The sequence below is a fragment of the Aspergillus fumigatus genome, chromosome 1 (assembly GCF_000002655.1).
Source record: "Aspergillus fumigatus Af293 chromosome 1, whole genome shotgun sequence".
In the NCBI taxonomy this organism is placed as follows: domain Eukaryota; kingdom Fungi; phylum Ascomycota; class Eurotiomycetes; order Eurotiales; family Aspergillaceae; genus Aspergillus; species Aspergillus fumigatus.
This window is the reverse complement of record NC_007194.1, coordinates 1,330,099-1,350,585: the sequence shown is the minus strand read 5'-3', so window position 1 is coordinate 1,350,585 and position 20,487 is coordinate 1,330,099. Positions and strand designations below refer to the sequence as shown.

General features: G+C 50.5%; 8 protein-coding genes across 8 annotated transcripts; 2 read left to right on the top strand and 6 right to left on the bottom strand.

Annotated features, from left to right (window-relative positions):
* Positions 1 to 125: 125 nt before the first annotated feature.
* On the bottom strand, positions 126 to 1,470 carry AFUA_1G04760 (uncharacterized protein; the record flags this gene model as incomplete). Its single annotated transcript, XM_745132.2, has 3 exons — positions 1,266 to 1,470; positions 1,032 to 1,184; positions 126 to 979 (listed from the first exon to the last, which is right to left on the bottom strand). Exons 1-3 carry the CDS (start codon positions 1,327 to 1,329, stop codon positions 126 to 128), a joined length of 1,071 nt encoding a protein of 356 aa, XP_750225.1. The 5' UTR covers positions 1,330 to 1,470.
* Positions 1,471 to 3,271: 1,801 nt separating this feature from the next.
* On the bottom strand, positions 3,272 to 4,555 carry pcl1 (cyclin family protein; the record flags this gene model as incomplete). The annotated part of the gene is made up of 1 exon (XM_745131.1): positions 3,272 to 4,555. The coding sequence occupies one exon, from the start codon at positions 4,553 to 4,555 to the stop codon at positions 3,272 to 3,274; it is 1,284 nt and encodes a 427-aa protein (XP_750224.1).
* Positions 4,556 to 5,458: 903 nt separating this feature from the next.
* Positions 5,459 to 5,971, bottom strand: AFUA_1G04740 (uncharacterized protein; the record flags this gene model as incomplete). The annotated part of the gene is made up of 2 exons (XM_745130.1): positions 5,459 to 5,769; positions 5,965 to 5,971. 2 exons carry the CDS (start codon positions 5,969 to 5,971, stop codon positions 5,459 to 5,461), a joined length of 318 nt encoding a protein of 105 aa, XP_750223.1.
* A 1,262-nt stretch (positions 5,972 to 7,233) lies between these two features.
* Positions 7,234 to 9,572, bottom strand: xgeA (putative endoglucanase). Its single transcript, XM_745129.2, has 2 exons — positions 7,818 to 9,572; positions 7,234 to 7,767 (listed from the first exon to the last, which is right to left on the bottom strand). The coding sequence occupies exons 1-2, from the start codon at positions 8,132 to 8,134 to the stop codon at positions 7,368 to 7,370; spliced, it is 717 nt and encodes a 238-aa protein (XP_750222.1). The 5' UTR covers positions 8,135 to 9,572; the 3' UTR covers positions 7,234 to 7,367.
* A 134-nt stretch (positions 9,573 to 9,706) lies between these two features.
* Positions 9,707 to 10,827, top strand: erg2 (C-8 sterol isomerase ERG2). Its single transcript, XM_745128.2, has 3 exons — positions 9,707 to 10,197; positions 10,264 to 10,290; positions 10,347 to 10,827. Exons 1-3 carry the CDS (start codon positions 9,843 to 9,845, stop codon positions 10,682 to 10,684), a joined length of 720 nt encoding a protein of 239 aa, XP_750221.1. The 5' UTR covers positions 9,707 to 9,842; the 3' UTR covers positions 10,685 to 10,827.
* Positions 10,828 to 10,979: 152 nt separating this feature from the next.
* Positions 10,980 to 13,136, top strand: AFUA_1G04710 (putative PP-loop ATPase superfamily protein). The gene has a single exon (XM_745127.2). The coding sequence runs from the start codon at positions 11,006 to 11,008 to the stop codon at positions 12,266 to 12,268; it is 1,263 nt and encodes a 420-aa protein (XP_750220.1). The 5' UTR covers positions 10,980 to 11,005; the 3' UTR covers positions 12,269 to 13,136.
* A 149-nt stretch (positions 13,137 to 13,285) lies between these two features.
* Positions 13,286 to 16,802, bottom strand: AFUA_1G04700 (putative Ras guanyl-nucleotide exchange factor RasGEF; the record flags this gene model as incomplete). Its single annotated transcript, XM_745126.3, has 6 exons — positions 13,286 to 13,617; positions 13,666 to 14,094; positions 14,146 to 15,659; positions 16,024 to 16,209; positions 16,294 to 16,621; positions 16,695 to 16,802. The coding sequence occupies 6 exons, from the start codon at positions 16,800 to 16,802 to the stop codon at positions 13,534 to 13,536; spliced, it is 2,649 nt and encodes an 882-aa protein (XP_750219.2). The 3' UTR covers positions 13,286 to 13,533.
* A 1,294-nt stretch (positions 16,803 to 18,096) lies between these two features.
* On the bottom strand, positions 18,097 to 20,184 carry AFUA_1G04690 (zinc finger HIT domain-containing protein). The gene is made up of 2 exons (XM_745125.2): positions 19,901 to 20,184; positions 18,097 to 19,844 (listed from the first exon to the last, which is right to left on the bottom strand). The coding sequence occupies exons 1-2, from the start codon at positions 19,969 to 19,971 to the stop codon at positions 19,343 to 19,345; spliced, it is 573 nt and encodes a 190-aa protein (XP_750218.1). The 5' UTR covers positions 19,972 to 20,184; the 3' UTR covers positions 18,097 to 19,342.
* Positions 20,185 to 20,487: the final 303 nt, after the last annotated feature.

Below are 20,487 nucleotides of genomic sequence, written 5' to 3'. Positions count from 1 at the left end.
GGACGAGCCTGTCGGCCTTTGACTCGTCATGAGCTCGGTATATACAGCAACGACAACCTATTCCCTTATGTACCCTTTTCCACCGGTCAAACTTGTAACCTGCGGCAAAAACGAATTTATATACGCTAATAAGTCCTACTGACCACCTCCCTGGCAAACTCCGCAAAGGTCTTCCCAGGCTCCACCTCCTCTTCCAGATTCGGCTGCGTAAACACCGCCAACGTATTGCGAGCGATCCTCGCTCTACCCGACGGCCTCGCCCCCTTCACGAAATGCGGCACAGCACGGAACTTGCCCCGCGTGATGAGCTGCAGCGCCTCCCCAGTCTGGAAAGCCAGGCAGTCATTGGGGATATTCACTTTGACGACCTGGCCTGTGCGCGACTGGATGTACAGGCCCGCCTTGGGGTCCGGCGATTGGGGCAGTTCCGCCAGCGGCGTCGAGGCATCGGTCAACGAAGGGGGATTGGCCGCCTCATCGACGAACATGGCGGATGTCAGACCAGTGAGACAACCGTGGTCGAGGTGTGTCGCGCACCAGTCATCATCATCTTCTGCCTCGGCGTTAGCAGCCGCGGCAGGGTCGGTCGGGAAGTAATGCAGCAGCCGGGCCTTAGTGGTCAGGCTGGTTTTCACCACGTGCTCGAGGTATCCTTCCTTGTAGCCGTCGATGTTGGCGAGGGCGTAGCGGTCGCAGGCGCGGGCGACGAGCGCGGCGGTGTCGATGATGAGTGTGCAGAGCTCCTCGAGGCTGCGGCGGAAAGTCGGAAGACGGTCTGCTGGCGGCCAGATATTGGGGGCTGTGTATTCGGACAAATCGTGGAAGTTGTCCGCGGGGGCGCCTTGGAGGTCGGGGTTCTGGTAGAAGGCACAGTTGACGTAGTAGGAGCCTTTGAGGGTGTCGAAGTGGCCGGACCGGAGGGTTTCTTTGCCGCAGGACCAGCCGACGAGGTATTTGGCAGCGGGGCTTGTGAGGGATTCTATTGCGTATCAATTTGAGTCTGTGGATTCAAGGGCCCAGGCCGGACGTACCTAGTTCATTGTTTGGAAGTGCCGCAAGGTAGGAAGCATTGGAGAGGACTTGGGCGCGGAGCCGAGGAAATGCTGGGTCCAAATCTTTGACGACGATGATTCCCAGCGAGGAAGGGCCAAAGGCTTCCGTGAGGGTTTCAAAGGAGACCGTGCCTTAGACCATGAATCATAAGTATCAGCTCCAGGATTCCACTGCGCGGAAACGACAGCTATTCTTGCAGTTGATCAACTCACCATTGACAAGCTCCTGGAGACTCACAGTGACGGCTTGGGCCTGTGGCACGTCGGTTGCACCCATCTTTGACTTGTTAAGAGCTGAATCGAAGCAGATAACTGCAGCAGTCAGGTCCCAGAAGGGGAATCAGAACAATAGAAATAACTAGCCATGCTGTTTGGCTTGCCCCTCTCTCTCTCCCCACTTTCTAGCGTTACATTGTGTGGTCAACGGCGACTTCCGTCGTCCATTTCTGGGAGATGTCCCGTTTGGGTATCGCTTATCGGGCTATCGTCGGCTTTATCTCTTATCGATTGTCCAAACCAAAACGCTCCAGGAACAGCTCAGGAGCAGTGAAACAGACATCTATCAGTGAAGTGATGGCATCTAGCTATCCACATCTTCTCTATAAACCAATTGAATCTCAATCTCGAAGAGTGGAAGGAGATCTGCAGAAAAGCGTGGTATCTTGCGTTCAGCTCAGTACAGGTCCTCATCTTCGACAAAAATCTTTGTAAAACCGGAATCAGCGGTTTACCACATAGAGTAGTCGGAATCTTGAACTCGTGGCGAGCAGGTATAACGACTAAACATGAAACCCGCAGAGCATAGCGTCTGAATGGGCGGGCAATCCCTTGCTTCACTCAGTGAAGAGCGCGGCTTCATATAGACGAGCGTGGTGTACAAGGCTGGCTAAAAGCCTTAAACGGGTCCTAACACGCTACAGACATACACGCTCTTATCCTCACTATGGCTGGACATGTGTTAACGTCACTACTCGAATCAATCCGCAATCATATCGTTATACCAAGAGAAGCTATGCACCCTAAGCATGAGGACTACTGGGATGGAAGCAGATGAATAAGGCACCATAGCTCCATCTTTGGACAATAAGAATAATGACAGGTATCCACTCGCGTTCGTTACCATGACCATGAACTGTGCTGTTCGACTCTATCGCTGTATACAGGAACGTACATCCACTAGCCTGCTGCAACAGCAGACAAGGAAGATCATATGAACTAGCCGATTCTTTTGACTGCCTCCAACTGGAATAGGGCGAATATGCATCCACAACAAAGGCAAGACTGTGACATCTTCAGAAAGAACGGCTTAGTTGGATATATTCTCTATATCGTTCCAGTCGGGAAGAAGTCCCAACTTGCAGGGATACCTCGAAGACGTCGACGGGGAAAAGGCTATTTGTGGCTGAATGGCTTCGATGAGAGACTTCTGTTCAGTTCGTGGCTATGACAATCCCAAGAGGAACGGAACTGGGAGTATGTCGCTCATACCAACTGGCAGACAATACCATAATTCACGCAAGATCACCGATAGCAGAAGCCTTCAAAGCCGTAAGGCTTTCTGCAAACATTTACCCGACTTGATCACCTGCAGAAAGCATCAAGCATCAGCATGGATCTTCCGCACGGCCAACCACGAACCACCCTGAGGGAATGTAACCCGAAGTCCTGATGTACTTGGAGAGGTTGATCAGTGGGGTATATGCTGCTTCTTCGGATTATCTCCTAGTTTCTAATAAATGCTGATGTTACAGTTCAGAGTAAGCTTCTAGCATGGATAATTCAGGATCAATCAAAACATTAAGTACTAGCTACTGCGTGGCATCCATCTCTTTCATGCCAACCATCGAAAAACTAAACATACATACATGCTTGCCAACTGGCAGAAAGATATCCTATCTAATTGGGTTCATTCTTGTGGCGTTATCCTAAATGTAAAGAAGGAAAAAAAGAGAGGCATCCCAGCCATAGCATGTAAAAGATGACGCCGTACCATAGCCATAACCATAACCATTATGCAATGCAGACAAATCAAGTATGGTATGAAGTGTAACGAAGTAGACGAAAACTGGGTATTCTAATGATAGAGGGTTTTGCACATAAAGGAGACAAGTGAGATGGGAACAACGACAGTAGGGGAAAACGAAGCTCTAGTGGGTATTTCCTATTATGTTTTGCTTGGTAGAGCCGAGACCTGCTCGACTGAATGGTAGAGAAAGAAATCAGACACGCCCGTGACGACCGCCCATGTGATAACCTGCAGCAGAAGCCAAGAATCGGGCGACGAAGCCGGTGCTGCCGTTGTTGCTGGCCATTCTCATCTTCTTGTTGGGCTGCTGGTGATGACGATGTTCGTGGAAGTCGTTAACGGACTGCTTTGTGCCTGGCTGGATCGCGGGGATGTTGACATAGCTGTAGCCCAGACTGGAAGTAGAAGGGCTGGTAGTAGCGTCCGCGACGACAACTTCGTCCATGCTGATCGAAGAGCAGGAGGTGCTGATGCTGGCTGGAGTGCCGCGCGAGCTGGGAGCAACGCTGGAGGAACGGGAGCTCAATGAATTGAAAGTCTCTGCGCGAGACAGGCAGGGAACATCGTTGACGGATGGTGGAGAGATAGACCGGCCGGACCGGTATGGCGACATGCGCTGGCGCTGGTGGTGGTGAGGATTGTAGGGAGTGTACCGCTCACCCTCGACAGACCGCGGGGAGCCCCCGAGGCTGTATGACGAGACGTGGTTGGAAAGACGCGTGCGAGGCGAGCCACCCTCTACCATGCTGCGGCGAGCGTCTGCACGCCCTTCAACCTTCTGGCGACGCAGACGGGTAGCAAGAAGCTCTGCCGATGCATGGAGGCGGCGCCATTCGCGGTAGTGTTGCTGCTGTTGCTGTTGCTGGCGTCTCAGCTCTGCCTCGCGCTCTTGCGCCTCGAATCGCTGGCGAATAGGAGCCAGAAAGGGTTCAAGATGTAGAAAAAGGTCGTCTTCGGTAACCCGAGTGTCCCAGTCGAGAAGAAACAGCAGCTGACGTTCCATCAGATTCACTTCTGGCAACGAGAAGGAGAAGCCATCGTAGCCCTTGACGGCCGTGTAGCGGGCCCAATGCTTGTTCTTTGGGCTCGAGTCATTCAGGTTCTTTGCAGCCAGGATGAGCGATGCAAGAAAGATCCGATGGACAGTGCAGCGCATGCCCTTGGCGACAGGCGGCAAGCGAGCCCGCAGTCGAGCCAGGTAGACCAAAGAGGTCATCAGTGTAGGGACCTGGACCTGAGACCGAGTGACGAGCGAGATGATAAACGTCTCGAGCGATGGCAGAGGAGGCAAGCCATCCAGTGGAGGTGTGCTTGGAGGCGTAGGGTGGCCATGACGGCTAACGGCAGAGGTCACATGCGACTCGCAGCGGATGACCAGCGAAGCTTGCTGAGCCAGATAGGCCACCATCTCTCGTGATACTGGGCGGGTGACAAAGTCATTAAGAGCGGCTCGATTGAGAGCCACGGGAACATCCATGGTGATGCTGTTGTGGTGGCGTTGTAATTGTTGGTGTTTATGGTGATGGGAGCAACGGAAGTATAGAAAGTAATACCTACTCCGGAGCGAACGAAACTGATGCTTATTATTGAAAAACGTCAACAACCCGAAATTGAAGAGACAAAAGTAGTATCTCGTATTTGTCTTGGTCTTGCTCGTACTCTTTCCGATGGTAAATGGGGCGAGAAGAGCTGATAAGAGATGTTGACAATGGTCTTTGTTTGGGGGCGATGTATCTCTCTAGTGGCGAGGGAATAAAAAGCAAAGCGAGAGATAGGGGAAAAGGACAGAGGGAGATTCTGGCGACGAGCGGACACAGGTCGGACAGCGATGTTTTAAAAAATGAATCAAATTCCCGTCCAGCAGGAATAATGTGGTTCTGGAATGCTGAGAGAGAGGATAAGGTTGTCGTGTCAACCTGTCGAAGTGTGCTCTGAGACTGGCGATCTTTACGGCAGGAAAGTGGCGCTGAGCCTGAAATAGATCTTCAGTGACAAGCTGAGCACAAGACTGTCTAAAAGGGTTGATCTGAAGTTCGTATTGAGCGTCGATCGGAGCTGAGAAGACGTCAGGTTTGGTGGTGGATATGGAGTGAATGTTAAAGCCCAGTGAAGTAACACCAAGGCAATACAGATGCAGCGAAAGTGGATAGGGCTGATTATAACACTCAAAAGCAAATCAATTAATGATTACTACTGCAAGAGAAGAGTAAAAAGAAAGGAGGATCAGACTGAAAAGAGAAATGGCAAGACTGAGCATGTGGATGACCGCGTGAAGAATCCAGCAAAGGCGGCCACCTGATGTACTTTATAAGAACTCATGAATGTAGCTTCATCATCGGCCACATAGTCTGGATCCTGATTGATCGCCATCGCTCATCCATCAATGGGTCGGTATGTTTGCAATTAAGGTGGTGGTGCAGGGCGGCTGGACTGCTGCAAGGACAGACATTTCAGCCAGCAGGAGCATCCACAGGGATAACTGGTAAGCCACTAGGAAAACCTGGCCTGTCATCCCGACCTTGATGGGGGACAAGAGGACAGGAGCGGATCGAATAAAATCGAGGATCATCTCAAACGCTGGATTCCAGTGACTGGTTGACTGTCGTTGATTGATTGATTCTTCAAGGGTCAGTGTTGGAACCGTCCCTTTTGGCGCGCGATTCGACTGCACGCGATGATTGGGCACAAGCCCTATCCAGCACAAGCATTATGGACAATCTGGATTTAATTATAGATTCGACTACAGAGTACTAAGGCACATTAACGGATAATAGCAAAATACTAATTCCTCTTCAATTGATTGCTGAGAAAGCGAGGAGGCACTAGTATAGTAGATCTGCCCGACTCCATAATGCACGTTGGAAAATGCAGTGGCAGGAGAAATACAGAGCATCGCCAACGAATCATTGCTCCCTTCCGATTCATCCCTCAAACACTGCCATACTTTTATTGTCTTTTGGCAAGGCAAATGTCCATCTACACCTCAGCCTCTACGTAGCACTGAAACCTTTTCCTGGGGCGAAACGCGCTCCTGTTCCGGCCAGGAATCCTCTCAACGCGTCTACTGTCTATCCCATTTATTGACTTGCTTGACACGGGCGTTCAGTCTGGAATCCAAATGTCTCTCTCCTCTTTTGAACGCTCTAGGAGGTTCTCCTAGTTCTCCTAGTTTCAACTGAATTTATGGATCATGATCATGACAGATCAGGATCCGGAAATAGTTGCAGGCGCCACTCATTCTTTGGCAAAGTGGTAGTACAGCAGTGCCTGATGCAGTCCGTAGTCTGCACTCCACACATCATCACAGTCAGAGAACGGACTGGGCTCGATAAATGATATTCTATGTATAAGCGTCCAGATTCGCCTTCTGCGATTAAATTCTAGCATTCACAAGGAGCGAGACCTTGATTGACAAGTGACTACCCCCTCCTGTCGTAGGCTGTACCCCTCCATGTGTCATACCCGGCCAAAAGAAAACCCCCGACTTCACTCGTGCCAGGAGCATATTCCCTCCTACGAACCTGGATCAAACCATCACGGTTACTGTCTAGCAGGAAAGTACCTGCTTTGGTTCCCTACATTCCCCTCCCCCTAATTGCATCTGTGGCCCTGACCCCCCACGATTTACGACGCAAAGGCCGCTCACAAGGAACAGGGCAAGACTCTATCTGCAACTTCAATTCCGGAGCACGAGTACTAATCTAGTAACCAATGAATTGACCTGGCTACTCTCCTGCTACTATTAACGTTCCTTCCTGCAGATATCTGTCGTTCATGAACGGGTACTATAGTGGGTAAGTGTCCACAAGCGCCCGACGCAGGGTTGGTCATGGGCGCTTAAGCACATGTTCTTCTGTCTTGTTTCGCGCGTGCGGCGTGGGTCGATTACTATATATACAAATGAATCCTGGTCCATAATGTGTCAATTTGATACTGTGGATACCGTTATTCTTGGAAGAGGTTGATGTCCAACATGCTTCGAAGGAGCGATTGGGTCGAGTGATAAAGAAGGCGATTTAGAACCGCTGGCTTGCAACTTGGGAGCTGAAAATGGGGCACATGGGACATACTTATTTTGAGGACTGCCTGCATCTGAAACGAGTGTGTCGACGCTAGACTTTACGGAGGAACATGCAGACGCCTTATGTCGCAGCCGTTGCTTGAAACGAGGGCGCGTAGTAAAACTTACTTGTTTTGGATTTTTGTGTTTTTCCAACAAATTGATCGATAAACAGACTGGATAACCTAACTAGATACACAAAAACTAGACGCTGCCTTTCATAGAACGCTTAGGCGACACTGACAGAGTAGTCGGATACCGTGAAAACGGCATTGCTTCCGCTGAAGGGCTCGGTACCGGCCTGCACGTCGACCAGGTACAGGTCGCTGGACAGACCTTGGTTGCTTTCCAGGTACGTAAAGAAGTCGCGCATGTCGCCGGAGAAGCTATTCGTGGTCGACTGGGCCACGAAGCTGTACACCTGCATCGAGCCGTTCGGGCCGAGGTACAGGTTAAACTTGATGCCAGCGACGGTGGGCGTGGCGATGGGCGAGCCCGTCGAGGAAATGGGACCAGCGCCGCCCAAAGCACCTAGCCAGACCATGATCTCGTAGTTGTGGTCGCCGCCGGGGGACGTGCTGAGGAACATGTCGTAGGCAACATCGGCGACAATGTTGGAGCCAGAATAGCTGTTATCGTCAGCTTCGCATCCACGGAGAATCTGTAAGGACTGCCTTACTTCCACTTCCAAGTCGAGTCAATGCTCTTGACGCTGCTCAGTTTCTTGGGGGTGAACTGCAGAGCGGCATTGGCGAAACTCTTCACCTGGCCCTGGCCACCGGACCAAGACCACTTGGTGTTCCAGACGATCGTGTTGCCCGAAAGAGATTCGAACGTGGTGCACTGGGAGCCGGACGTGGCCTGGGCCTGACCCCAAAGATTGTTGTAAAGAATGTAGTTGCCCTCGGTGACCGAGCCCCATTGGTCACAGAACTGGGTGGCTGCCTGGGCAGTCGATGCGGCGAGCGAGAGGGCGACAGAGAGGCTAAGCTTCATTCTGAATAATGGTTCAAGTTCTTGGAGTATGATCTGTTGACTGACAGAACGGCACACCGAATTGGCCTCCGACTCTTATAGTTTCCTGAATTGCCTCTCCTGAACCCGCCCCGGGGGAATCCCAATTTGGGCCTTTGTCCTGTACAGAGTACCCATGGCCAGATTCTTCGACGCTTAACCTCTTTGATGCGGTGATCATCACCCTCCATCTTCAAGACTCATTCAGTGGACTGGGTATCCCATTGACTGGTGGATCAATCTATACCTAAGCTTCAACTTGAGACACCCACACTGGCTGCTCCCCACATGTGGCTCTCAAGGTCGCGGAATGGTCCATTTTAGCCGGACAATCCCCGATGAATAAAACAACCCGAGACGACGAAGACACGAAATGATCGACCAAAATGAGAATTGTCTCCGGTAGCAGTGAGGATATTGGTGGAAATCACATTGGGTTCGGCCAAGAAGCATTGTGGGTGAAGATATGGCTGCATGGGAAATAGATTGACATACGTATGTGGCCCCCGCATCCTGCACTCAAAATTCCCGGAGTATATGGAGTATATAACCTCTCGTCACCGAGCGATGCTAATGCTTGGTGAGACCGAGGAATCAGGTCTGCACGATTCAAGAAATTGGTGATGTTGTGGTTGACCTGCGCGGTAACAACTAGCAGCTTGAATTCCAAACGTGGACGAAAATATGCCCGTTTCATCTCTGGGGAGATCCACAGTCTGTCGGAGTTTTTCCTGCTACCCACTCTTTATTGTCCGGTATTTCTGGTAGTGTTGACCCTCAGGAGACGTTTCGAGTTAATAGACCCATATACAACCGGCGGTTTCATCCTATTGATTGATGTAGAGCACCTAGCTGGGGACGGCACTATGAATGGAGCATAGTTGACCGGAATCACGGAAGAACTCTAGGCAGTCCTTTCACCATCATGATAGAGGGCTCATATTTTCAGGTTCCGACATCCGAAATACATCTATGCAGCTGCAGAAGCTACATTTGTCGTCATTGATAATCCTCTTGCAACTGGGCGTTGCCTAGGTCTTTCCCGCTTCTGTTCTGAAGTATTGTCCCAGGTACAGATGCACTCCTATTCATTGTAACCATATGAAGAGAAAGAGTATGTTCGGTCAGAAAAATACTGATCTATATGCACTCTGTTAGAATGCATACAGTGACTTGGATTCTCATAGGATTGAGAGAAATCACTGGAGTTTCATAACCTGGAACGGCAACTGGCTTTGCTGACATAACAGACCAGGCTCAACTCTCAACGGATTCCGCTGCCAACATCAACAATGGCAACTTGGCTTCATACTGAAAGGTTGTTATGGTGATGCTCAATCGACAGCAGATGTTGAACTGATAATCTAAAATCGCTTTTTGATATTTCTATCCGTAGTGGCCTGAGATGCTCCAGCCTCCAAGCCAATAAGAGAGGAAAACAAACAGAACCCGATGCCAGGGGAACTCATTCAACTAACCAACGATTTACTTACTGTGTACGGTGTAGACTCAAAATATACGCGGGCGCCGCGGACTCCAGCGTTCCTTTTTTTTCTGCCTAGTCTAATCATCCCTATTATTACTCCTCTTGTTAAGCCTCTTTTCGTCCCCGGATTCTGTCAATTGTTTCAATTGTCAATTTTAGTCTCTCGATTGGCTTGATCTTTAATTCTACACGACGACCTCCACAATGCCCTCTAAATCCTCCTCCCCACAATCAAATTCCACCCGCAAGAATTCCTGCGGTTGCTGCTGCTTCTCCGTGCGCAAATTCGGTTTCCTCGCGGTCTTCGTGGCCATCTTCGCTGCACTGTACAGCTACCTCGATGCTCGTCTTGAGCAATTCTACATCTTCAATCCCGAACACCTGCACGATCTCTCCCAGCGCGCTATTCAGGCTCATGGCAACGACACCCGTGCGATGGTCGACTTCATTGTCGCCGAGCTGGACCAGAAGATTCCCGGTAACCACCTGAACAAGAACGAGGAATGGATTTTCAACAATGCTGGTGGTGCTATGGGTGCCATGTACATCATTCATGCCAGTAAGTTTGTTCAATAGCTCCCAGCTGGCCGGTCTTTGCCAAAAGTTCCTACTAATCATGATTTAGGTATCACCGAATACTTGATCATCTTCGGTACTTCCCCTCTCACTTCTCCTTTCCCCCTTCCAAGTTGTACTAATATAAACTAGGCACCGCGATTGGCACCGAGGGCCACACCGGCCGCCACACCGCCGATGACTACTTCAACATCCTTCAGGGAACTCAGGTCGCTTTCGTTCCTGGCACTTTTGAGCCTGAGGTCTACCCCCCTGGCACCGTCCACCACCTCCGCCGCGGCGAGGTCAAGCAATACAAGATGGAGCAGTCCTGCTTTGCCCTCGAGTACGCCCGTGGTTGGATCCCTCCCATGCTTTTCTTCGGTTACGCCGATACTTTCACCAGCACCCTTGACTTCCCTACCCTGTGGGCCACGACGAGAGTCACCGGCCGCGAAATGATCACGAACCTGCTGCGCCGGAAGTTTTAATCGCGCGATGAGTGGGACGACACACAATCGGAGAGAGAGATGGGATATTGTACTGTAATATGATACCTGCCTATGATTATAGATTATTGTAATGCTGTATAATAGACAAATCTTATGACTACTGCAGCTGTTTGTGAAGTCAGACTGTGTTTTCTTGTAGTTATTGAGCTCTCTCCCGCTGACAAAGCGTAATGCAAACGGAACAAACAAGCCTATCAAAGGTCTATCAATCAATCAATCAATAGTGATAAATTATTATCGCGGGGTTCAGAAATTCTTAATCTCCTCATTCGGTCTTTTCCCTCAATATCTTCCACCAAAATGCCTCCAACGCTGTGTTTCAACTGCAAGGAAGCCAGAGCTGTTATTATCCGTCCCAAGAACCGGCACAAGCTATGCCGCGCCTGCTTCCTCGAAGTTTTTGAGACTGAAGTACACGAGACAATAACCTCCTCCTCCCTCTTTTACCCCGGCGAACGGGTCGCCATCGGCGCCAGTGGGGGCAAAGATAGTACTGTGCTTGCGTCAGTCCTCAAAACTCTCAATGAGCGCTACAACTACGGTCTAGAATTATGTCTGCTCTCCATTGACGAGGGTATCAAGGGCTATCGCGACGATAGTCTGGAGACGGTCAAGCGCAACGCGGTCCAGTACGATATGCCGCTGGAAATCGTCGGGTATAGCGAGTTATACGGTTGGACAATGGATCAGGTCGTCGAGCAAGTCGGGAAGAAGGGCAACTGCACCTACTGCGGGGTGTTCCGGCGACAAGCGCTCGACCGGGGCGCTGCGCGACTAGGCATCAAGCATGTTGTCACGGGACATAACGCAGACGATGTAGCAGAGACGGTGATGATGAATCTACTGCGAGGAGATCTGCCGCGTCTGTCGCGGGGCACTAGTATCGTGACGGACTCGGCGGCGTCGGATATCAAGCGCAGCAAGCCGCTCAAGTATGCGTACGAAAAGGAGATCGTGCTATACGCGCACCACAAGAAGCTTGATTATTTCAGTACCGAGTGTATCTACTCGCCTGAAGCGTTCAGAGGCAGCGCCCGGACGCTGATCAAAGACCTGGAGAAAATCCGCCCCAGCTCGATCTTGGATATTGTCAAGAGCGGAGAGGACATGGCTGCGCTGGTGCCGTTCGAGGTTAGTTCGAGCGGGAAGAAGTGCGGCGGCACTAGTGTTGCTACTGCTACTGCAGAGGACGATGAATCGGCGGGTGGCTGTGGTAGTCAAAACGGTCGATCGAGCGGTGGCGAAATAGCGGAGATGGAGAAGAAGCTTGCAGAAGATGACGCCGCTCAGTTGAGAGAGACCGAGATCAAGCTCCCGGTTGCCCCCAGGAGAAAGAGCGGCAAGGTGAATAACCCGAGAGCGATCAAGAGTCAAACAATGGGCAATTGCGAGCGCTGCGGATACATCTCAAGCCAGAAGATCTGCAAAGCGTGTATGCTCCTGGACGGGTTGAACAAGAACCGGCCCAAGACCGCGATTGAAGTGGCCGTCGGAATCGAGGAGGAAGAAAGCAGCTCTACGCTCATGAGACAGATGGAGAGAGTCCAGTTGACAACCGGCTAAGGTAGGAATCCTTCACTGCCGTATTGACAAGCTGCTATACGCGCTCTGCGATGGCGCACCCCTCCCGCCAGGACTCAGGCCCTACCCGTCGGCCTGGCCGAACATCAATCTTTTGGATCGATAGACCAGGCAAGGCTCCGCGCGGCTCGTCGGTGTCAGAACACAGACGCATGACTAGACATGCTGGCACGATGCATCCGCCGCTAACCTGCTCCAATTGCACGAGAGATAAGAACCCAGATGGATGCAATTGAATATATGCCAGCCATAGTCCTGTACAGGTCATGTCATGCCGTAACTCCAGTAATGCTATAATACAATCAAATCGGTCTCTATGCCATCTCCGCACTTCCTCCATATACCCAAACCAAATCTATCCCATCGTAGCCCGATTTCCCTTCATCCTAACCCATACCATCCACTCGCACAACAACAGAGACAGTGGTTCACTCCTTCCCCCCCTCCTCCACGATTGGCAAATCAAATCCCACCCGTCTAGCAGTCAACCGAATCTTCTCCTTCTCCGTCATCGTCATCCCGGGGTTATACCGCTCCACAAGAGCTGCATACGTCCTCTGCGCACGCGCATACTGTGCCATCTGCTCGGCTTCTTGTATGCGCTGCTCGAAGTGTGGATCTGCTGATTGCTCGCTTGTGCCTGTGCCTGTGCGGAAGGCTTCGCGGATGCGTTGCTGCAGGGGCGTTGGGTTGGAGAGCGTGCGACGGGGGAGTTCGCGGAGGATGGCGCGGTAGGTGGAGCGGAGGTGGGCTGTCATCTTCTTTGTTTTTTCCCTTGAGCCTGGTTTGTATGAGCACGTGGGAGTGTTAGGTGGTGAGGTGCAGGAAAGTGACAGACTGATGATCAGATAGTTCGATCTAGATCTACAGAGTAGAGTGGTGGTATTTCAAACTGCGAGTATTATCACGTGATTTTGTTGGCGGCTTTACGGAAATACTATAAGTGTACTCCATAGCGAGCACGTAAATGTAACGACATGCAGAGAAAAGTTGAAAAGGCACCACATGGAGGATTAAGTTAATTATTTAGCTATGTATGTTGGATATATGTACACCAAGTGGTTACCACCACTTGAACCGTCATTTGACCATCTCATCAGTCAATCATCAGAGGGCATGTCACATCAGGGTGTAGGGGATATAGAAATTATTTGTAGTGATGCATGAGTCGTGCTCCTAGCTAGAAGGTAGGGGCGGTTGGCAGGTCATAGCGGTCGAAGTCATTTCTGAGGATGTGCTTAATTCGGTCAGGACCGCAGCCAGCCGAATTTCTTGCGTCCTGTGTCGATGCCCGTGGATGGTTCAACCTGTACACTACGTGCATACAAATCCTACTCTCATTAGCAGATTGAACCGCCGTCTGATGGTCCGACACGAACCTCTTCATCTCCGGAAAGCTTGATATCCAGTATCAACCGCTGGACATCATCATACCGATGAATATGAGCATACGGGGTCTTCTGGCTGCGCTGGATGCCCAGAACGACTTCTCCCATCACCTCGAATTTCTTCCAGTTAATCCGGGATCGGTTGTCTCCGACAAAGGTTTTATTCCCTTCCTCGGCCGACACCAAATCACGGCGATGTAGTGGGAGAAACGGAATTCGCTCCGAGAATGAATTATCCCAGGCTAAGCGATATGCAAAATGGCTCTTCTGTGTCCCCATGAGGATCACAAGCCTCATGAAGTCCTTCTGTACTTGGACTGGGACCAGATCCCGCGTCTGAGACAGCCGATGTACTGGAGTGCCATTGATGCCGGCAATTAGGGCACCCAGAGAGTTGTAGTTATTCAGCCGCCGCAGTTTCTTTAATTAAAGTTAGATATCTCCTTTGCCTTGTTCACGATTAATTCTTACCTGTGCAATGTTCATAAACTTCTCCAGGGCCCTTGCCCGGTGCTTCGGCTTGTCCCGAAGAAGGATCATACTAGCCACGAAAAACGCGACATGGTTGAATTGCTTGATCATGCGATTGACATGCTTCAAGCTCTGAATCTTATCCTTGTCTGGGCCTGAGATGCTGACATGGCGTACAAGGTCCCGAGGTCGAAACGAGTTGAACATGATCCAGTCAATTCGTGTTAACTCGCGTGCAAAATCTTCATCGGGTATCTCCATGAACTGTCGCCATTGGATTTTGGTTAGTGGCACGGTAGGTGTCAGCTCCAGGCGTTCAGACTCTCTTTGTGCAGCGTCAATGCACAAGCTCATGAACGATTGGCTTGAGATCGTGCCGGGCTTGTCCACCGTAGAAGTACCAGAGAGTCTTGTGCTCTGCTCTGGCGGGCCTTCGCTCAGATCCAGAGCGCTCATGTTGTAGATGGGATCCTCCTCCTCTTCCTCGCCCTCATCTTCTCCCGAGGTAGGCCCTCCCAGAAACATAGATGGAGAGCTCCAGCCCGAATTGACGTAGAGGGCTTCCTGGTCTTCGAATTCCTCCACGTCACCGTCTTTGAATGGCCACCCAACATCGTCATCTTCCGTGTTCACTTCGAGATACGATCCGATCTCCTTTGCAGCAAACATGTAGAAATGACTCTTTTCCAATGTTGATACGAAATCCAGGATCCGCTTCCGCGTCTTTGGATACGCCAAGTCACCGGGGTACTCCGATACCCACTGTGCCATCACGTTGAGCAGTCTCAACTGATCGGCAATGCGTGCCAGCTGGTCAGTGATGTTCTTCTCATTTCGTTCAAAACGATGTATTAGCGCATTGAGTAGACTGGCGGGTGCTGCAAACTTGCGATACAAGCACAAGAAGATCGATGAGAACTTCGAGTCCTGCTTCGACATTGGCTGCGCCACAAGCCGATCAACTAACTCGTCAAAGGTGTAGCCGGTTTCATTCGAACTTCCATCGCTTGTTGATTTGTCCTTACTGCTGCCACCAGGACTTGACGGGGCGCTACATGACACGTCAATCTCATCTTCCGTCTCCAAGAAGCTATTAAAGGCATCCGATCCGCCACTGTTTCGCCAAGCAGAATGAAGCCGATGCTGGCGATTGCGGTCCTTGGCTGGAGATGACTCCCCTGACGCTGATTGCCTGTGCAAGTTCAACGTGGCTCCGGAAGGGGGGGTGTGCGGTCGCACCGGAAACGAGTTGCTCCGGGCATATCTGGGACTGTGCGAATTGGAAGCCAGGTTGGATGAGTCGGTCCGGTCGACGGGATACAGGTCGTCGCCGTACCCATCGACTCCTGATTCAAATACACTGGTGGAGTTTGAGCCGCCCGCGGCTCCGTTGAAGAAGGCTGTAGGTGTTTCGGAGTTGGCCCGGGTATGGCGGCGGTCTTGAGAGCCCGGCCGGTACGGGGCGTCGCCAGAGGTTCCCTGTTCGGACTGGCTGGGGGAATGATCGGTGAATTCTGAGGATCCCAGTTAGCATTCAAATTAAGACCTGGCTCGCAGAGCGCCGCAGCTGTGAGATTTAGGTAGGTTTCCACCAGGAGACAAAAAAATAAAGGTTCGGTTTCTTTTCGAAACGGCAAAAGGGTGAGCGAACGCTAACTCAGGCCGTGCCGCGAATTAGCGCGACAACAACCAGCCCAAAAGGGGTTGGCTGTTTGCTCGTCCCATGTTTTGTTGCGAAACGCCCAGGAAACTCCAATCAAAATGGCGGAATAATAGGGGTATAGGGGGAAACTTTTGCCGTTTGAGTGTAGTGAATCTGTTGGGCATGGAGTCATAGGGCTGGACGGCAACGTCGCCATCCGCCTGATTGACACTCACCATTTTTTTTGCTAACAACAAATCGCAGAAGCTTGGCAATGTACGCCTTTTGTGATTGTGGAGATTCGGGGGACATCCGATGAATCTCGTAATTGCTCAAAACAGGCTCAAGGAATCTATCGTGTCTTCGAACATCACATTTACTTGCAATTAGAATAAACGGCAAGGATGATGCGGACAAAGTGTCTGAGCGAACGAGCCATTAGCACCATATACTTTTCTAGAGGAAGTGGGAATCTGAAGCAAGCGCAAGTACTCCGTGAAACATACCAAGTAGGCCAGTCAGCTCTGAGAGGCTCTCGGGTTGGGTCACATCGTGAAGCACGAGCACTCCGTCAATAACCTTTGGCGAAGTGACATCGTTGCCAATCCGAGGCCACGCGAGCTCTCCATTGCTTCCGACTGTTATTTCTTTGGTCGAAATCTCCACGAATCGAACCAGGTAAACAGTGCCGTCTAATGACATCTTCTTTGTTGTCGATCGTGAGGATAGCGGGTTCTTCATGTCTAGAGCGCTCCGAATGAACGTAGATTTGCCGGCTTTCTCTTGGCCAACAACGGCGATCGTAAGGTGTGGGAAGTTCGGCTTCTGAGATATCTATAGCGGAAATCAGTGGTTAGCCGTTTACTACAACCTCCGTTAGAATGCAATGCCCATGGACAGAACTAACCCCGTTACCGTCACGTATCGGCAATAAGGAGGTGTCACTCCTTGAGAGAACATGTTCCTCCTCCTCTATGAGAGGGCTCTCAACCTTACTCCGAGTGTCCGCTGCCATTCTGGAGGAATCGAGTTTATACAGACATCCGGCTGGTGCGGAAGTTGTTCTGCCGGGGAGACCTGGTCTCTGCGGGAAGGGTGCAGGCTGAGCTCTGTCGCTAGAGGACCGCTCTCGTCGCTGTTGCTCGAAGGTCATCTTAGGGTCGTTTTGGTGCAAAAGTTTCGACGATCGCGGCGAGTGAAAGGCGAGCGGAGACGCCAATGGGCGATAGCGCAAATCCGATATTGCTAGGCGAGTGACTGATGTAGGCACGACAGCTCATCCATTGTCGCTTGAGTAGAATTGCGGTCGATACTGGTTGATTGATTCCTCTGAATAGTCTTGAGTCACTGTCTCTGTCGGTATTCTTATTCTCTCTTGCCGCGGATGGAGTGATCGATGATCGAATACGAATCGCACTGATAAAGAGACAAAATTAGTAAACCCCGTCGTATTGTCGGAAGAACTTTCAGAATAATCTCACATGAGCGTCCTCAATTTGAAGAACACAATACGAATGTACTTAGTTTGCCCTTGCGGATCAGATCAAAGGCGGTTTTGCACAGCCCGCAAAGGCGGAAGAATGGATGGGAACAAAGAAGAGGAAGATCACACAAATGTTGAAGGCTGAGGTGGGTCGCCAGACGCTCAACACATAGGCGATAAATAGGTAAGTACTCCGTATATGAGTAATTTTAATAGAACTGAGAAGGAGACATGTTGATTCACTCGGTCTTAAAAATATAATAAAAGCAGAATACGCAGCTAGAGCCAGATCGGATCCGGGCTCCACGATTTTCGCCGAAAAAGAAAAGGCGGCGGGATCTTCAAGCTGTAGAGGCAGACCGAAGCCTCCACTATGTCGCTCCAGGATTGGATAAATGAGGGCCAGAGCTTTGATACTCACAAGAATAGGACGCTGATGAGAAGACCATAGAAAAGAGACAACAGGACGGTAATAGAATCTTATGGTTCACGGCTGAAGATGGATGGAGGATCCCGGGCGAATCGGAGCAATAGTCGTCTACATAGTGGTACAAGAGAGACACAGCACTTGAGATGGCTTATGGCCTTTCCGAATCAGAAAAGGAGTCAGCCTACGCTTGGACCGAGACATCCAGATCTGTACACCATTCGTTGTTCAGCAGAGAGATGTGCACCACTTGAATTCAAGACCATCTTCTACTCAGCTATAGAGACTGTCATGCCTACAATTGATGTCCCGTGACGAGACAGTTATATCTCGCAAGAGTTGGGAGCAAACTGTATACTAGGTTATCCGCTTAAAGAAGGGACACCAACGCCCCGACAGCAACCTCCTTTAGGTTTAGAACCATTAGAAGGCGTACTTCGGGGAGTAAGCTGCCTAGGTAGCTAAATGTAGCTCAATGAGCTAAGTAGTTAGATAACAGCACCGCCGCTCAGACACCTCCCACTTCATTCGTTCCAAGGAATGGTATGACCCCTAGTGTTGAGACTGGTAGTGGTTCTGGTGATATAGTGGATGATATATTGACCTAAATCCAAACTAAGGACGTTGGCTAACAGCTCAAAAATCATGGATTGGCCCGGATTTGTTCTGCTCATATCCACAGGGCAAAGACAGCTGCATTGACACTACAGAGTGGAGCTGACTCCTCTTCCCACCTGGCAGTGGTCTCGCCTTGGGAACCGCCTCTCAGTCATAGAGCCAGTGGCGCGCAGAGTTCTGAAACACAAATAATACCCTGACCTGGGAAGTATTGTGCAATACGTACTACGAAATGTTTGAGAGACAATTGAGAGACTCGGTCCACGAAATGCCGATCACGAGGATAAGATCTGGGGCAAGGAGTTGAGAATCCCGTCACGCAGCCTGATTCGGGCTCCACTGTGGCCAGGCGTCAAACAGATGCACCTAACCATTCAATCACCATTGGGAGCTCGGTTTCATATGCCCCAAGCTCATTTTTGAGTGACAGGGTTGATCATTGTCGTTTCGAGGCCGATTAAATCACACGCATTTTCAAAAGCGACCAATGGATTGCGTTCGACCGAATACCTGGACTCGCCTGTGATTCGAGCTGTTTGGCATCAAATTTGATCGTGTTTTGGCTGGTCAGCTCCTCTCCAGCTATCACAGTCCCCGCATTCTGCTGCGGTCCAAGGCATAGCCTGAATAGCGGTGGGAACACTGCGAGCGGACCTTTAATTGGTATCAGGCGGCGAAGATGGGGCCAGAAGCAAAACGAGGGGCATCGCCTCTTCATGTCTTGTCCTTGTAAGACATTCTACATTGCACAAATGTGAGCGTAAATCTAAGGCTGTTCAAGTAGGTTTGTGTTTCAGCCGATAGCAGGAACACCAAAAAATATATCTACTCAAGCTACAGGGAGGCATCTTTTATACATTGCCCATTGACGCTCAAGATTGCCATCCTCCCCTGGTCATAATCGCTCGCCAAGGACAGTTCACTATCGTGATATTTCGATAGTGCAGCAATATAGCTGTGTTTGCAAATGCGATCTTCCAAGCCATGAAGTACCAATGTCTCTTCACTCCTTGCAGATAATGGAATTTCATGCGGGTTGCTGGTGCTGGTTCTCACCGTTGACCAAAGCCATAAAATTCATAAACGCCTCTGCGTGCTTTCCGGTCTCCGATCCTCCTTCACACCTCTCTCTCAATTTCCTAAGCTTACCCAATCCTCGGTTGAAACCCTTCTCTCGGGTCCACGAGCCTCGATTGCGGTAACCTCCACGTCCTCTATGGTACGGTCGTGATCGACCAGGAGGTCCCTGTTCTATCCACTCCTCTTCCAAAGTAATCTTGTAGATATCGCGCAGGCAATCACGAAGCTGAGGACTCTGAGCAAGTAGGTCTTTGACTTGTGGGGAGGACGCTAGTGCTTCCACGCTGTATGCATTTCGATTTGCTAGTGCGTTCGAGCTCTCGGTGACTTCCTGCTCGCCGTGGACGTTAGGCGTGGTTTGGGTGGTATCTGTCGCGCTTTTGGGCTCCGGCCCCTGGGGTTTGGGTGCGCAATAGATCTTATGGGACTGAGTGCAGGCGAGCGAGCAACTGTGAACAGCGGGTTAAAACAAGTGTAGGTATTGAGGCAACGGAGGAAAGCTTACCTCAAAAGCCCACAGGTAGGGCATTTATACTTCGAGGGCTCCGAAACGCAAACCTCGCAAGTTCCCGGCATCTTTTGCCAGCTTGAAACTGCGAGCCAGCTGAGCTGCGATCAAACTTCGTCAAGCATGGTTTGTAGCTCTTGCAGCTACAATAGGATGGCAGAGGACAATGATTAAGTACTTTTGAGCTACAGCAAACGCATTAACAGGCGGATAGTGAAAGATGGTGGAGATATCTTCAAAAAAACATTGAGGTTCTACACCATCTCTGTGGAATTAAAAATCGTAGATGCCTCAGCATTCAGGGATCATTCAATGACGCAGATCACATGATTCCTCACCACTAATTGCGAATTGGCCCAAATCTAATATTACTACGGAGTATCCTGCCGATGATTGAATACTGTAGACAAGTAAACAGTCATCTTCAGGATTACCGGCAGAGACAGAAAGTTTATGATCCTCAATGAGCTTAAGTGGTGGACTCATCTACTATCTCTTAACATTCGCAGTTGTATATGGAGTGACCATAATGGGTGGTGCTCCATTCATAAGTGGATGCAATATTTGTGGACGACGTAAATACA